This window comes from Penicillium verhagenii, assembly GCF_028828195.1.
Source record: "Penicillium verhagenii strain IBT 33310 chromosome Unknown utg000007l_segment0_segment0, whole genome shotgun sequence".
NCBI lineage: Eukaryota > Fungi > Ascomycota > Eurotiomycetes > Eurotiales > Aspergillaceae > Penicillium > Penicillium verhagenii.
In genome coordinates, this window is record NW_026643171.1 from 950,277 (window position 1) to 965,620 (window position 15,344).

At 48.7% G+C, this 15,344-nt stretch overlaps 6 protein-coding genes across 6 annotated transcripts; 3 read left to right on the plus strand and 3 right to left on the minus strand.

Moving 5' to 3' along the window:
- Positions 1 to 406: 406 nt before the first annotated feature.
- Positions 407 to 1,771, minus strand: N7466_007030 (RNA-DNA hybrid ribonuclease; the record flags this gene model as incomplete). The annotated part of the gene is made up of 3 exons (XM_057166419.1): positions 407 to 836; positions 902 to 1,472; positions 1,564 to 1,771. 3 exons carry the CDS (start codon positions 1,769 to 1,771, stop codon positions 407 to 409), a joined length of 1,209 nt encoding a protein of 402 aa, XP_057019460.1.
- A 575-nt stretch (positions 1,772 to 2,346) lies between these two features.
- On the minus strand, positions 2,347 to 3,612 carry N7466_007031 (nitronate monooxygenase; the record flags this gene model as incomplete). The annotated part of the gene is made up of 4 exons (XM_057166420.1): positions 2,347 to 2,455; positions 2,521 to 2,783; positions 2,850 to 2,878; positions 2,949 to 3,612. The coding sequence occupies 4 exons, from the start codon at positions 3,610 to 3,612 to the stop codon at positions 2,347 to 2,349; spliced, it is 1,065 nt and encodes a 354-aa protein (XP_057019461.1).
- Positions 3,613 to 4,503: 891 nt separating this feature from the next.
- N7466_007032 (serine-threonine protein kinase) lies at positions 4,504 to 5,659 on the plus strand (the record flags this gene model as incomplete). Its single annotated transcript, XM_057166421.1, has 3 exons — positions 4,504 to 4,616; positions 4,667 to 4,983; positions 5,037 to 5,659. 3 exons carry the CDS (start codon positions 4,504 to 4,506, stop codon positions 5,657 to 5,659), a joined length of 1,053 nt encoding a protein of 350 aa, XP_057019462.1.
- A 528-nt stretch (positions 5,660 to 6,187) lies between these two features.
- On the plus strand, positions 6,188 to 6,493 carry N7466_007033 (uncharacterized protein; the record flags this gene model as incomplete). The annotated part of the gene is made up of 1 exon (XM_057166422.1): positions 6,188 to 6,493. The coding sequence occupies one exon, from the start codon at positions 6,188 to 6,190 to the stop codon at positions 6,491 to 6,493; it is 306 nt and encodes a 101-aa protein (XP_057019463.1).
- Positions 6,494 to 9,296: 2,803 nt separating this feature from the next.
- Positions 9,297 to 14,170, minus strand: N7466_007034 (uncharacterized protein; the record flags this gene model as incomplete). Its single annotated transcript, XM_057166423.1, has 3 exons — positions 9,297 to 9,464; positions 9,538 to 9,726; positions 9,791 to 14,170. Coding segments are annotated over 3 exons (4,737 nt in total), but the record flags the coding sequence as incomplete, so codon positions are not given.
- Positions 14,171 to 14,649: 479 nt separating this feature from the next.
- Positions 14,650 to 15,227, plus strand: N7466_007035 (uncharacterized protein; the record flags this gene model as incomplete). Its single annotated transcript, XM_057166424.1, has 2 exons — positions 14,650 to 14,666; positions 14,762 to 15,227. 2 exons carry the CDS (start codon positions 14,650 to 14,652, stop codon positions 15,225 to 15,227), a joined length of 483 nt encoding a protein of 160 aa, XP_057019465.1.
- Between the last annotated feature and the right edge of the window lie 117 nt (positions 15,228 to 15,344).

A 15,344-nucleotide genomic window follows, 5' to 3' on the forward strand; every position in this document is an offset into this window, starting at 1 on the left:
AAGCAAATGTTATCGAATCGTAATTTGAATGCGCTTGATGTCATACAAGGCGATCATCGGAAAAACGAAGAACGACCAGTCAAGAGCCACAGTGAACAGAATGAGGATCTATACGGATCCTATGCAAGAAAGCTTTTTTCGATGTTGCAGTTTTGCGATGTGGAGAAGATCTTGAATGACGGGGAGAAAAAGGGAAGGAAAAAAAAAACGATGTGGGGGAGAAAATTGAACGTCGAAAAGCGGACTAAGCAACCTTGTCATCTCTACGTTGTACATACAATAATCTAGTATAGTTACCAACCAGTATTGCTGTTGACCGTTCTTCAGCTCTTCGGTTCAAAATGTTCTTCTGTTCTTTATGACCAACTCTTTGATCCACTTGGATATTTCTCATTAATGCAAAATCTTAGAAATCGTCATCAAATACTTCGTCGGGTACGTCTCGAGTAGCTTGCAATGCTTCGGCCTTCCGTTTAACACCCTCGTGGGCTCCGTTCACGGCGAGTCGATCAGCGGCCTCATTCCCAGGGTCATTGGCATGTCCTTTGATCCATTGGAACAAAGTTTTGACTTTGAGTTCTTGACGCTCCTCGATCTTCACGAGAATCGACTCAACCAGATCCCGATTCTCGACCGGTTTTTTATCCTTTGTCATCCAATTATTACGCCGCCAGTTAACAAACCAAACTGTGACACAGTCGATGGAGTATTTGCTGTCGGTAAAAATGGTCACGTCTCGGTGACGAGGTGCGATATCAATCGCTCGCAGAATCGCTGTCAACTCTGCCCGTTGATTTGTTTGGCGGTTTCCCTTCAGTGGCTCCGACACGTTCCTACTAGGATGACAAAAAGCTAAGTCAGAATGACCAATGACCATCGAAGAAGCAATTGATAGACAAACCTTGAATCCCCAGGTCCGAAATAAACTCCAACCCCAGCTGATGCCAATGGTGTGCCATTTCGCAAGGAGCTACCATCCGTGTATATCCGCAGCATTCCTGGTATGCCTGCTGCTTGTGTCTTGGTAGCAGCCTTTTCGGGCGCAGTTTTGTAGACCACTTTCCCAGTGGTGGAATCCAGCAGCACATTGGGGTCAAACCCGTCCTCCGCATCTGGCGGCAAGGGACCTTCCCCAGGCGCGTACTCAACACCTTCTGCATCTTTGGGGTTCTCACTCATAATGCCATGCGGGCCAGTGGGTTTCTTTGCATCATTGCCAAAACCAACTGGAGGCTGTGCCTGTCCCTCTCTCACAAATTCCTCGGCCTCCTCTCGTGTCGGAAATTTGCGATATCGCGGACGTGTGAACCCTCGGATCTGTTCCTGTGCCTTCGACCAGTCTGTGTACACACCAGGAACGCGACCTCGCTGTATTCCATAATATCTGTCGGCTGTATCCGTAGCACCGCCGGACGGAGGCTTGACACCGTTCAAGAATGCGGTGGCATCTTCTTGGCTCAGGAATGATTGAACTAAAACACAAGAGCGAGTTAGAATATAAGGATAAAGAAAGCGACGGCTTCCGGAAATGAAGCTTGCGGCAGAGCGAAAGGGATCTCTCACAGATAGCTCCCTTGAACCCTGTTATTTGAGCCAAGCACTCCGGCCACCCATAGTAAATTCCCGGTTTGAAACCTGCCTTGACAGCATAGTACTTTGCGGCGGGGACTCTTTTGCGCTTGATCCCTGTGGCTGGAGAGGGTGTGGATTTCGGTGCGGGCGAAGCTTTCGACCCGGGCGCCGGACTGGGGGAGGGTGTGGCACCCTTCATGGAGCCTACAACGTAGAAACAGGTCAAATGGAGTGATCGCAAGGTTGGAGAGGTTGATTTGTGGTAGAGGGAGGAGCTCGGAAGCGTGTTGTCAGAGCTTGAAGTCTGGTGCAAATGCGAATGGGTTATCCAATGTCGCGGAATGAAACGCGAACGCGGCCGATAACTCAAAAGCGACCACGACCCCAACTTCGGAGCCGAAGACAAAATATGGCGGTGAATTTCGAATTCCCCGAACACGCACGGGTATAAATGACACGAGTTTCAGTGAGAAGTGAGAAGCGTGGGGAATTTAAGAGGGACTTGGACAGAGTCGGAATCGGAATGAAGGGGGGGGGGGGGGGGGGGGTTAGGCGTGGGAGGGGGGACCTTGCCTGATTGGGATTTTCAGTATGTGAACCATCAATGAATGATGGGTAACTTCCACTTTTCTAAATCTCATGAGACGGATCCATATCGTGAATACATTGGATACACTGGATAGATGATTTCAACTTCAAAATATGTGTTTCCTACTTTCAAGGCTATTTTGAACAATTAACATATTCTTAATCGTATATATGGCGATACCATCGCTATAGGCTCTGAATGAGTCGGTTCATGACTGACTTCACCTCGTTCTGAACACCCTTGACTAATTCAGATACAGTCAATTCTTCTTTTATAACACCGATGCTTGCGCCACTGGGAATAATTGTCAGTTTTGATAGCACACAAATCCCAACCCATTGGTTTGCAAGAGAACTTACGCCCACACGGTCCGTCGATAGTCCTCTCCGTTCTTCATGGCATCATTATACCGCTGGATAATTTCATCGTCGCTAGCACCCGATTTGAACTCATCGAAGCTAATGCCAATGACAGCTCTACCGTCATATTGCCGGGGGAAAACATCTGTTGATTGGAAGACATCGTGTTTGGTGGACTTGACGGTCGAGGCAGCGCCGTCGCTGCCAGATAGAATCGCTTGTTTGATAGTAGGTGGAGCCGGGCATTCTGCTGTAGCGATGAACTAAAATTATAGAAAAAAATAAAAAGTAAGCTGCCTGCGCTCTTTGAGGGGAGGTTTGAATCTCACTCTTGTACCCATGACTACTCCATCGGCGCCTGTTGTCAAATAAATACCGTTAGGTGCATATTACTCGGTGGTTATACATACTATGTTTCAATAACTCACCAAGTCCAAGTGCAGCCACACAGCCCCTGCCATCCGCAATACCACCAGCCGCCAAAATCGCCGTATGGGAAGCAACCCCATTTTCGACAAACGAATCGCGCACCTCGGGTAAAAGTGAGATCAGACTGGCTCCTTGAGCCCATTGGTGCCCTCCAGCATCGGAGCCTTGCACGACCACAGCATCAGCACCTTGCTTAACAGCTTTCAAGGCTGCCCGAACAGTTCCTGTCTGCACAAATATTTTGACTTCCCAGTCGTTCTTGGTCCGAGCCTGGCGAATCCCCTCTATGAGGGGCAGGTGATCCGCGTCAGATTCGGGGAAGGATAGCCAGATAGCCGCCACTCGATGACTCTGAAGTAAAGGGATCACATTCTCAATGAATCCCGCGGGCTTGAAGGTAATAAACCCGACGCCAATGGGTAGGTTTTTAGAAGCAGTAGCCCCAAGTTCTGCACGAGCCTTTTCCAGCTGATCATTGAGCTTTGTGAGCTGGCTTGACTCTGAGGAGAAGTCAAATCCTCCACCAATAAATCCAAGACCGCCAGCTTTTGTCACTGCAACTGCGAGATTATAATCTGCAAATCCGAACATAGGTGCATTGGCGATGAGTGGAGCTGTGGTATGAGGGAACCATTTCTGGAGAAGTTGATCTTGCTGGCCCATGACTGTGAGTTGGTGATGTTCAAAAGAAGGTTTGTTTCCGTCAAACTTGTATTCAAATATTGCCGTTAATCTGATTCAATGTTATGAATCTTTGAGCACTTGAGTATCGTTTGAGTGTTCAAATGTTGCAAATGTTTGGTTTGTAATTGAATGACGTGAGATACTATCCATGGAGATATGTATTTCCGAGGTGAGATTCAAAATGTTGCCAAGGTTTCAGCACTTGAGACTCGAGAGCACTCAAGTGCTCTATTGATATGCAGTTGCTGTATACGTGCTAAATACATACTACTAGTACCTTCATGGATTATTAAAGACCTAAGAGGTTCATTCAACTTGGATAATTTCCAACATTGAAGTAGTTCCGTAATGACTCAAAATTAGTAACTTGAAGGTCCAAAGCTCTCTCTACCAAGGAAACTAGTATTAATTAAGCTCCAGAGCCGATGAATATAGATGCAATCAAAAAGTATCCAGATCACATCGCGATGTAAGAAATTGGGCCATAAATACGTTAAAGCAGTCGGAGAGTTCATGATGCAATTGTGCGGTCCTTTCTCTCCATGAGCGGGTTTTGTAGTGTAATGGTCATCACTCCAGATTCTGATTCTGGCGATCCCGGTTCGATCCCGGGCAAGACCTCTTCTGTTTCTTTTTTTCTTTCTTTTTTTTTCTCCATAAAATTACATATCATCAGCCTTGAAATAGGTGGTTGTTTATCGAGGTTTAATTTTCTAACCTTTTAGTCGATTGATGTTGAGTCTTGCACTGATTCTCTACAGTACTATATCTAAGATAAGGCGGTATGAAACTCCTAACCACGTTCACTTGAATTACCCTCAGGTGCCTGCCTTTTCAGACCTTACTTTTCAGACCTTACGTTGAATCACAATGGGCACCGTTCACTTTGTTTCGATCGGAGAGGTTTTGAATGACAGATATGAAATCATCAAAGAACTTGGATCTGGTCAATACTCGACCGTTTGGTTAGCCAGGGACAGAAGGTAAGTTGTGAAGATGGTCTTGAAGGTCCCTTTCTGATCTTCTCTCCTAGTAGACATGGATCCTACAGCGCGATTAAGATTCTTCGTGAAGAGAGCGGCCAAAACGATACATTCGAGCTAGAGATCTTGAAACGCCTGAGCGAAGGCAATCCAGACCATACTGGCTACCAGCATATCACTTGTCTTCTTGATCATTTTATCTACAGCCGCCACCTATGCCTTGTCCTGGAACCTACAGCAGAAAGTCTGAAAGATTTTTGCCTCTTTTTTGAGGCTGCTAAAATTCCTCCTGTTATCTTGAAACGTATAACAAAGCAATTACTTGCCGCGTTAGACTATGCTCATTCATTGGGAATTATTCACACTGGTAAGAACATTCAATATACTAACTATACATAACTAAGATCTTTATAATTTCAGATATCAAACAAGATAACATCATGATGAAAATCAGAAATGAGTCTGTTATTGAGGAACATCTCCAAAACCCAGATGATAGTCTTGGAGAGCTCAATTTTGAGAACCGAGATGCCATGTCTGAGGTTCAGGTCGTCCTTGGTGACTGGGGGACGGCGAGTTGGGAATCACGCCATCTCTCAGAAAATATACAACCAGTACTTCTTCGAGCACCGGAGGTCTTACTGCAAGCACCATGGGGTAAAGAGGTCGATATTTGGAATCTAGGTGCTCTGCTTCCTGAGCTCCTCGATACGGTGCGAATGTATTCCGGTCGAGCTATCGTTACTGGTGGTGATTATCAGATCAAACACCATATTGAGGAAATCGACGCCCTGTTTGGTCCCTTTCCTTCTCATCTGCTAAAGGAAGGCAATCCGGAGGTTATACAGAGGTTATTTAATGAGGACTTACAAATCAGGGACCCTATTGAATGTCCTCCAGCCATCCTTGACAGATGGATCGAATGTCTTGATGGGGAGGAAAAGCAGAACTTTCTGTTGCTTCTTCGGGCCATGATGGTGATAGATCCAAAGAATCGAATGACTGCTCAGTCATTGCAGAACGAGCTTTGGCTTACGAGCTGATATGTCTCGTTGAGGTGCATTTCATGGTGTTCGTGACTATTTTTCATTGATGGTCCTAGACATTATCTATCAATTCCAATGACTAGATTTCCGAGCTTCCAGCATTTTACCTTGGAGAATACAAAACGTATAATTATGCAAATTCTAAACACCTACAACATTACCTGTCAAAAGAAGAAAGCGAATACCGATAATTCAATGTTTGGTTCGAAGCAGAGAAAAACAAGGACAGGCATAAGAGGAAGCAGAGTTTGAAAGTCCCCAATTAATATGGTGAACCTTCAAACACATGCTAGCCCAGCCTCGCTACATTCACTGCAAATGTAATTTTTAAGTATGCTATCTAGGATCGAGAATGTCGGTGTTTATAGAACGGACATAAAATGTGAGGGTAGAAGCACTTTCCAAGCACTTGATTGACAATCCAATCGCCAGATCCAATTGACTGTAGCTGCCCCCTCCAACGACTAGAGTTCGGCCTCGAACTCTGCAAATGTCGCACCGAAGTCTCTCGCGTCGGCAACACTCATGCGGTTCCAACAGGACGCCATCCTCGAAGTTCCTCAGCCAGACGGGGTACCTCAGTGGACGAACTTTGGCAGGCATTCGCTCGTGGAAATTTTGCAACAGAGCGATGCTGTGCAGGAAATTGCCTGCCAAGGACACGATTCCGACGTCGCCATCCATCAATTCGGTTTCCAGCCACCGCAACAGCTTCCTCAAGCGTGGTTGCGTCGGATGTTGCTCATGAATCATGATATCCCCACCCAGCCCTTGAAATCCGAACGTTGTTCGACTTCGAATTGTTTGTTCGAATCACCGGCCTCCATGTAATGGGGTGGTTCGGGAATCTGCCAATTATTTCTTTTCGGATTCTTGAACCAGCCATCTTCGTGGAAATCAATTTTAGTGCGAAGCCTCTGCTTCTTGGCTTCGTTTGGATCTCCGACTGCCCATCCGTGTCAGGGTGGTAAGTTGACATGTCGTCGTGGATTTTCAGAATGGTGTAGTAAAGTGCCTTGAAGAACTAGTCCGCGAAGACTGAACCTCTGTCAGAGGTGGAGTCTGGGAGTCCCACAAACCTGTAAGCGTGGTCACTCACTGTTGGATATATAAACAGTGATGGCTCTTTTCGAGAATCCATCAACAGAGATGGGATAATGTAGTTCTTTTGGAGAATCTGTCAACAGTGATCAAGGCAGCGTCGAATCAGCATGAGCTCGGTGCTTTACGGCATCGCGGCCGTTCAGATGCTACAACAGGTTGAATCAATACCATTGTAGTAACCGCAAGCGGAAATCCCAAGGTGGTCACACCGGGGGCCGATACAACACAAAGACTGGTGATTCTAAGGGGATATGCTTGGGAAGCAAATGTGCCGAGGTGGCAACGACACAACCAAAACCATAGAGAAGAGGTAAGGAAGCGTTTGAGTTCCGTCAATCATGTCGACAAAGAAGAAGTGTAGCCCCATGATGCCACTCAGTCATCTAAGGGCACATGTATTGGAGGACTTCATATACATACTATCGAGTAGCACGTAACCTCCCATCATATATAGCCAGAGCACGCCATGCACCCGTGCGACTGGCGGCTTACCGCGAGACACACGGGAGATCTTCATTGCCCCCGTCGAGTCCCACGCATAACGTGTGTCCTTGCAGTCTCTGGGCATAGAGATCATTTTCCAATGGAGAATGTCTGTATCATCAGGTGTAGCACCAATTTCGTCGTCCGCATCGATAATTTTGACGAACGAATCCCAGTCCGTGGCTGTTGTTTGGCGCAGCTGGGGGAGCTTATGATTTCTTCGGTGACGTTTGCAACTAACTTCGTATATAAATATGATCTCCATCTGGAAGCAGGAGTCCACAACAAGCCTCGCGTTGGCTCCACATCAACCGGTAGCATGTCAAGCACCTTGTCTTCGATAATACTGAAGGATCAATTATCCAATCAAGTGGTCGTGAGTGGTTCTGTGTATCGTAGTCGAATGATAAATCCCAGGAGCGTCAACAGACCGGCCGAAGGTAAATTTGTGGGGAACTAGGCTATGTCTCTGTAGCTCCCCGAAGTAGAGCTCTTTGTAGCTGGCATACATAGTGCTTGTATGGATTTGGCGGGCGAAAGGGCGTCCTTGGCTCACCGCGTTCTGTCTTGTAGTTCGATGTCACGAAGATATTGGAGATCTCTCGGGACAAAGATGAATGCAGGGTCATTAAAACGGTCGAACTCCGCATGGCATGTCGCGCAGAGGAGAATGGCGTTTCACAGAGATCTCAGAGAATAGTTGACGAGCCCTAAACGTGCCCAGAGGTTGTCCTACGCAGCAGTAGTTAGCCACATGCTACTCCGGTAGTGGCAGCGGCACTCACTTGTGTGCCCAACCTCCCGGCCATGTGAGGATGAACCCACCTCTGCTTGTACGAAACAGAAAGTGTAGTCTGCACAAGAAGAAAAGCCTGGGATCCTCCGGCGTGACCCATTTCTCCGTTCCTATCAACGTGACGTTTGTGGTAGAACCAATCGCCTCTTTCACCGGGAGCACACACTTGGTGAGCCTGACTTCTTTTCACTTCCTCAGTTAACTCCATTTTGCTAGAGCAGACAGTGCTTAAATAGTAAGCAAGTCCTTCTGGGTGTGTCCGGGGGTACTCCGGGACAGAGTTGGTGTAAAGACGTTGATCCACCCCGACTCTTGCCAGGGAATTTTCCACAGTCCCTTTCCCACGCATGAGTCTTCAGAGGTAAATCTGACTCTAGTTGGGAAAATGTTTCCACAGTCCCCCTTCCCACGCATGTTCCTTTTCACTGTAGAGGAATGTTGACATTCGTGTCAACTTCTGTGCTGGAATGTAACTGGGTTTGGTTGTGTTTCAGCAGGTTATCAAAATTGACATAACCAGGTTGTGCGGCTGGAGAGATAATGATTTTGACATGTTTTGAACGAAAGGTAGTTTGGTGCCCTGAGGGAAGGTTGGTAAATGTTAGAAGCAGATAGGCATATTTGCAGGAATAGGGAATCTGACCTTGGGTTGAATAAATATAAATATATAGAAACGAGTTGTATATGAGCGTCTGATTTTGAGCGCGCTTCAACTGTGAAAGTATTGAAAGAATGGGGTCTTGTGATTTGGTGACTGCGTCAGAAGAAATCTTCTTCTGGGCAGTGAGGTGAAATTGACGAAGGAAGTGAGTTTCACATTGAATAAAGTGTTGGCAAAAGTGGTATGAAAGATAGCGAAATATTGAAGTAGACCTCAGTGATGATGGAATTTAGAATACTTAGTTTGAAAAGAGCCGTATGTTTTTACTTTCTCTTACTTTCTTTTCTAGTATTCAATTAAGAAGTGAAAACATGGCAAGAGCATCATAATACTATTTTCGTAAAAATATCCTACATGTAGTAGGCCTTGGTAACGTAACCAGGTCTTGCAGCGTGACTAAACATGCGGCAGGCATCCACTCCTACGGCATGCTTAGCCACACTGCAAGACCAGCAAAAGATAAGGATACAACATCCACCTGCGCCAACAACCGCGCCTACCCTCCCCGCCCTCCCCATAAGAATACAACCCATAAGAATATAACTCATAAGAATACAACCAGCACACACAAGCAACACTCCTCCCACCGCCTAAACGGCCACTCGGCGGTGCAGGTCGTGCACATGCCGACTCAGCAGGGCGATGTCCCGCAGGACAGGGGAATTGGGGCTCCCACTCGAGATTGCCGAGTACACCTCGCCCAACCGAGTGGCCAGCAGGTTCAACACCGGCGGCAGAACACCACGAACATCCGCGTCCTTTTAAGAGAAGAGTTAGCACGATGTAATTCTTGTAGATATAGATAAGCATAATATAAAAGGCTGAACAAACCTGGAGGTTGACGCAGCTCAGGACCAGCTTCAGCCAATTCAGGCGGGTGATGGTCTTCCCCTTCCAGGAGGAGCTCACGACCGTGCCGACCGAAAGGTTGGTGAGCGGCTGGAGCTGAGTCAGGAAAGACGGCTCCATCTGGAAGAGATACTGGTCGAATATCTCAGACTGGCGCTCAGAGCGGATCCACTGTAACAGAGTTAGAAATGACGAGACTAGACAAGGCATATTTTGAAAGCTGTAGGAGACTTACCCGAACAATGGCCTCCTCGTATTGAGGGGGATTAGCCGCAAGCAGGCGGCTAATCTCGTTGATCTCTTCAGCCAGGCTTGAGACATTGGGAGTCATCTGAGCTGGAGCTGGAGAGGGGGCGGTCTGCCGGTGGTGGGACAGGCGAGGGTCCTGGGGGGCAGCGGTAGGCTGGGCCGAGGTTGCCGCGGTGCCATTCGAGGTGGCCGGAATGTTGGTAGATTGAGCATCAACAGTCTGTTGGCTCATCATGGTCATCATGGAACGCATCATTTGCTCCATGTTATCGAGTTTGTCCTGCATCTTTGCCGTAGCCAGACGGTCGTCCTCTCGGGCGTTCTCCAGGAATTCGATCCGGGCCTGTGCATTATCGAGGGCCTCCTGAGAGCCGGCGAGGTAATCACTCTTGAAGGGGGCGAAGGTTTTCTCGAAAGCCTTGTCGAGGGCCTTGGAAACCTCATTGTTGATGGGCCCACCAAGACACTCCAACATACCATCCGCGACGGCGTTGATCAAGCCCGATTCTTGGAGGGTGGACTTGATGGCACGGGGGATGCTCTTCAGGATCTTTTCCATCTCGGAGTTGATGGCAGGGATGACTTGATTCGACATGGTCTCGTCGGTCATGCGGCGGAAGGTGCTTTCAATATCTCGGTCCAATTTATCGGAGACAAGACGCAGCAGACTTTCCTGCTTGGCATTAGAGGCGGCAATCCAGTGGTGTCGATCTTCGTCGATCTTGTCGAGAATGGTATCACCCCAGATGTGACGCTCATCCTCAATGCGCAAGACGAGGCTGGAGATAGAACCCGCGAGGGAGTATTGCACGTCCCGAGTGATATTTTCACGCACGCGATCAAGGAGGCTCACAAGGTCATCAGAGTTGGACATGGAAGAAACCATATCGGTAGAGCGGGGGTCGCGCAAAGCGACCGAGGAATTAAGAAGTAATTGAAGTTCTTCAGGGGAAGCGAAAGGAGGAAGGGGTTCAACGCCAGCAGTAGAAGTGGGGTCTTGGGGTTTGGCAATTGCGTCAGAAGAGGTCTTCTTCTTTTTCTTTTTGTCGACCTTCTCGGAACTGCTGGGAAGAACAACTGATTCACGTTGCTCGTCAACCAATTTTTTCTTGGGAGAAGATTTGGTGGGAGAAAGGTTGCGCGAGGAGGAGAGGGGGTTGCGTGAAGAAGAGAGGTTGCGTGAGGAAGAAATGGGAACAGATGATTCGAGCACGTCGTTTTTCTTGATTTGGTCCTTTGAGCTGCGTGTCACTGGAGACGGCGCATCACCATTCACTGAAGGTTCTTCACTCATTGAAGGCGGGAAAGATTGAAGGTCACGGACTTCAATAGAACCTTCCTCCAGGGCATCGATCGGAGAAATTACTTTGTTATCTGAAGTCCAACCCAAATCATCTCTCTTGATGTTAAGACAAGTCACTCCACGTGAATGCATCACATACAATTCAAACAGATCGCTTTCCTCCGAAGCACGCTTATCCACACCAGTCTTTGACACTGGTAGTAGCTCAAGACTTCTAAGCTGACCCTTGGCACCTAGTGAAATCTCCCGAATACCGCTGAGGCATGCAGTAGAATCTGGCTTGGGCAAGGCGCTGTCCTTGTCCCCAACAGCCTGGATAAACGCAGCTTGCGACATGCTAGGCAAGTTGTACTTTGGCGCCGACAGATGCACGAAATAAATCGAATTGCGAGTGGGGTGTCCAACTACAATGATACCAGACGACGCATGGAATGCCACGCTGCAGATAGCGTCGGATTCATTCTCATGAGGGAAATTCACCTCTCCCACGGCCTTACCGAGCCCAATATCCCAGAGCTGCAAGGTGTGGTTTTGCTTGAGTCCCACGAGAACGTAACGAAGGGCATTTGCTCGTGAGTACGGACGCAGCTTGTCAACGAAGAGTACTGACGTGGGCCAGGACTTCTCTGCCGGAGAGCCAGTCACGAATGTGTTCAAAGGAACCCGCACCTCATTCGGCACAGGGCCCTCAGCGAAGCTGTCGCTATCTAGCAGACCCCGAATATCCCAGAAGCGCAAACGACCGGTCTTGTCAAGAGACGCAATAACAGTGTCATCACCACTGAAGGCAAAGTCCTTTCCAGCTTTGCCAGTGGAGATCTTCAAAGCACGCTCCTTGAAGAACTTCTCTGTGTTCACCGTGCGTTGAGTGCCAGAGACACCGTAGGTGGCGTTCATCGCGGCCTGAGGAGAGACAACATAAATACACTTGCCACGTCCGATGGCAATGAGATCCGCATGACGAGTACTCTGCTTGGCCCGCGTTTTCAGCTGACCACCAGAGGTGTTCTCGTCCGAGGCAGGGAAAGGTGGGAATATGAGGCTTTCGCTCTCCAGCGCATCCATTTCAAAGAGGTCCTTGCCCTCCCTTGAGATCAAAGACCAGTACACAGAGCCGCTTACACCGATACCAAGGATGGCCTGCACATCAGATTGTCCCGCAGCAGCGATAGACGAGCACAACGAGACATTGAAGACACGGTCTCGAGTAGATCGGAAGACTTGTCGGTCACTGCCGTCGTCCTGACGAATGATTCGAATTCCACCCGTCTTGGCAAGCGCATACACGATGTACTCGGATGTGGCGGCAGTCAATGAGCGGTCCAGCTGATCGAACTCTTTCTTAAGGCGGGCGATATCCATTACTGCATCGTCACGGAAAGACACGATCTTCCCGGTCTGTGGTTTGACAACAACAGAGATGAACGGCCGCAGAGGGAAGTTGCGAACGCATACGATGCGTACTTCTTCCTTCTCGGCACTATCCTCTGCACTTTCCCAGCTGTCAGCCAAAGCCTCGACAGCATCATGCTGAATCTTAGGAGGAGCGATGGCAGTGATATCGATATCTGATTTCTTTGCAGATGCAACCGACCGAGGCATTTCAGCAACTTCTTGAGGCTCAATGACAGTCTCTCGCAAATGATCGGCGATCGACGAGATCACTGCTTCCGTCGGCTCCGCAGCAAGAGCTTCGGCTTTCACTTCAGCTTCGAGCTCGGCCTCCGCAGGCTTTGTAGATGGCGTATAACCATGATCAACTTCAACTTCGGCTTCATCTTCGCCTTCTTCTTCATCCTCTTCTTGATCTTCTTGGCCGCTCTCTCCGGAGATAAAAGACTTATTTTCGCCATGAGTTTCGGTTGGACGTACGTAATCGATAGCTGGAGAAGACTCAGCATCGGCGGAAGGATCAACCTCCAGCTCCTGCGTACCTTCAACGGCATCAGCCGCTACGTCTTCCCCGCCGTATGAACTGGGCTGGGGAGATTTGGTGCCAGGCGAGATGGCAGCCAGCTGATCGAAAGGGTTGATGTAAGTGAACATCGATTCCTTAGAAGCCGAGGGAGACACGACCGTTTCCGGTTTCGCAATTCCGACAGAAGAATCGATGTGTTTCGTTAGAATGTCATTGGTCTTCAATGGCTCCGCCTCACGGGTGATCTCCACCACTGACTGGTTTGATGCGACTGAGATTTCACCTTCCGGTGGCCCATCAAAAACCTTAGATCGGTTGAGCAGGCGAAGCAACATGTTCTGAGTCCGATCGCTAGGAGCACCATCTTCCTGAGCAGGGGCCGTAACTTCAGGATCAGGAACCGGAGCAGAAGCTCCACTCCCGTCAAGCATCGAAGCAAGCAAGTTTGATGAGGACATGTGTCGTCCCTGCAAAGAGGAAGCAGCTATGTCCTCAACTGGGGGAGACCGTGATTGTTCCGAAGCCATAGAGGCAACAGCCGGCGGGATGGCAGCACCAGAGCCCTGGCTAAATCTCAGGAGATTAAGCAAATTGGCGGCGCTGTCTGATTGATTTGTTGGCGGATACGGGTTGAAATCGGGACGAGGGGAAGGCACGTTTGGACTAATGATATCGGAGCCATGATGAGGAGGGGTGTTCATCGGGTTCATCGGGGCAGGACTCTGAACCGCCGATGCCACAGATGGATGATGATATCCGTGCATGTCGTAATGATCCTGATAACGAATCATGTCCGGATGGTGCATGGCGTGAGGCAATTCGTGTCGGCCATCGAATTGTGGGTACTGGGGATGATGTGGGAACATGCCAGGGTGTTGTTGGTATTGCGACTGCTGATGCTGCTGATGCTGCTGGTGCTGCTGGTGCTGCTGGTGCTGCTGGGGCTGCTGGGGCTGCTGCGTGTACTGCGCGGACTGCGCATAGCCAGGATGAACGGGGCGCTGATGCTGACCAGCTTCTTGTCCAGATCCATTGGTTGGCGAGGGGCGCGGCCGAATAGAAGCCAGCAAGGCTTGAAGATTATTCGGAGTGGACATCTCTGCCTCTTGTCGAGTCACGACAACGTCCGAAAAAATCCACAAAAGCTAGAGAGCTCCTTGGGGAAGCTTTGTCTTTCAAACGTGCTAGGAGAACACCAGGCACAGAAAGGAATGACTGGATACCGAAGAATGAAATGACAAGATGCAGTGATGGCCAAATAAGAACAAGGTCAAAAGGAAAGGGATCGTGAGAAGCGTTAAAGAGTGAGTAATTTGAGGGAATGGTGAGAAGGAAGAGTTCGAGAGATTAAGTGAAAAGCTTGGACAGCTTGTGGGCAAAAATACGATGAGCCAACCGGTAATGTCAATTACAATACACGGGACCTTCAACTTGGATCTTGCCGCTTCGTCATCATCGCTCTTCAGCTACTTGCAAGGAACTCCAAGGCCTGGTTCTTATGCTACAGCGCGCAAAACGAGAGATATAGGACGCAAAGTCCGACGCAGAGTTCGACGCAAAACCGCATCTTGTCAATACTACCCGTTCTGGACGACGCAGCCATCTGGCAAACCGATCATCAACCATGTTCTGTCTACGAAGGTAAGACTTGCAGAACCATTCTGGAACCATGAAAGAAAGGCCGCGGCATAGAATCCCGCCAAGAGGATACCCGGTTCTAATATGAATTATTCTAGTTGGTTGCCGCTACTCTTCATCCCGACGAACGCATCGCCACTTTTTATCATTTCCTTCGTGGCATTGACCTACACCATTCACCGGCCATGCATCTACTGTTCCGCGCTCCTCCTCATCCTATTCGCATCATCCTGCTACTGGTCAGATCGCTGTATCTTCGATCTAAAGAGTAACTGGTTTGCGCCTCGCTACAGCGCCCAGTCAGGCGAACAATACACATCCATGACCGGAAACGCAACGATGGCCGCACCAATCCCCGGAGACGGTCTTACGGGCTTTGTCTTTGATACATTCAACTCCAGTGCTAAGATTTTGGCAGGAGCGGCCTTGGATAGTGCGCAGCAGCGTCTTGGAATCGAGTCCAGACCGGAGGAATGGACTGGCGTTGGACTAGAGTGGTTGCGCAGTCTGCTAGGACAGCGGGAATGGACACTGCCATGTGTTGATGTTAAGGTCCGGCTTTGAAAAGCAGAGACTTGAAAAGGACAGAATCACGGAAAAGTATGGCAGGTGATATATTGTCTTCAAATGTTTGTGAGAAGTCGGGATTTTACATATACGACATGCGACGAAACCCCACAA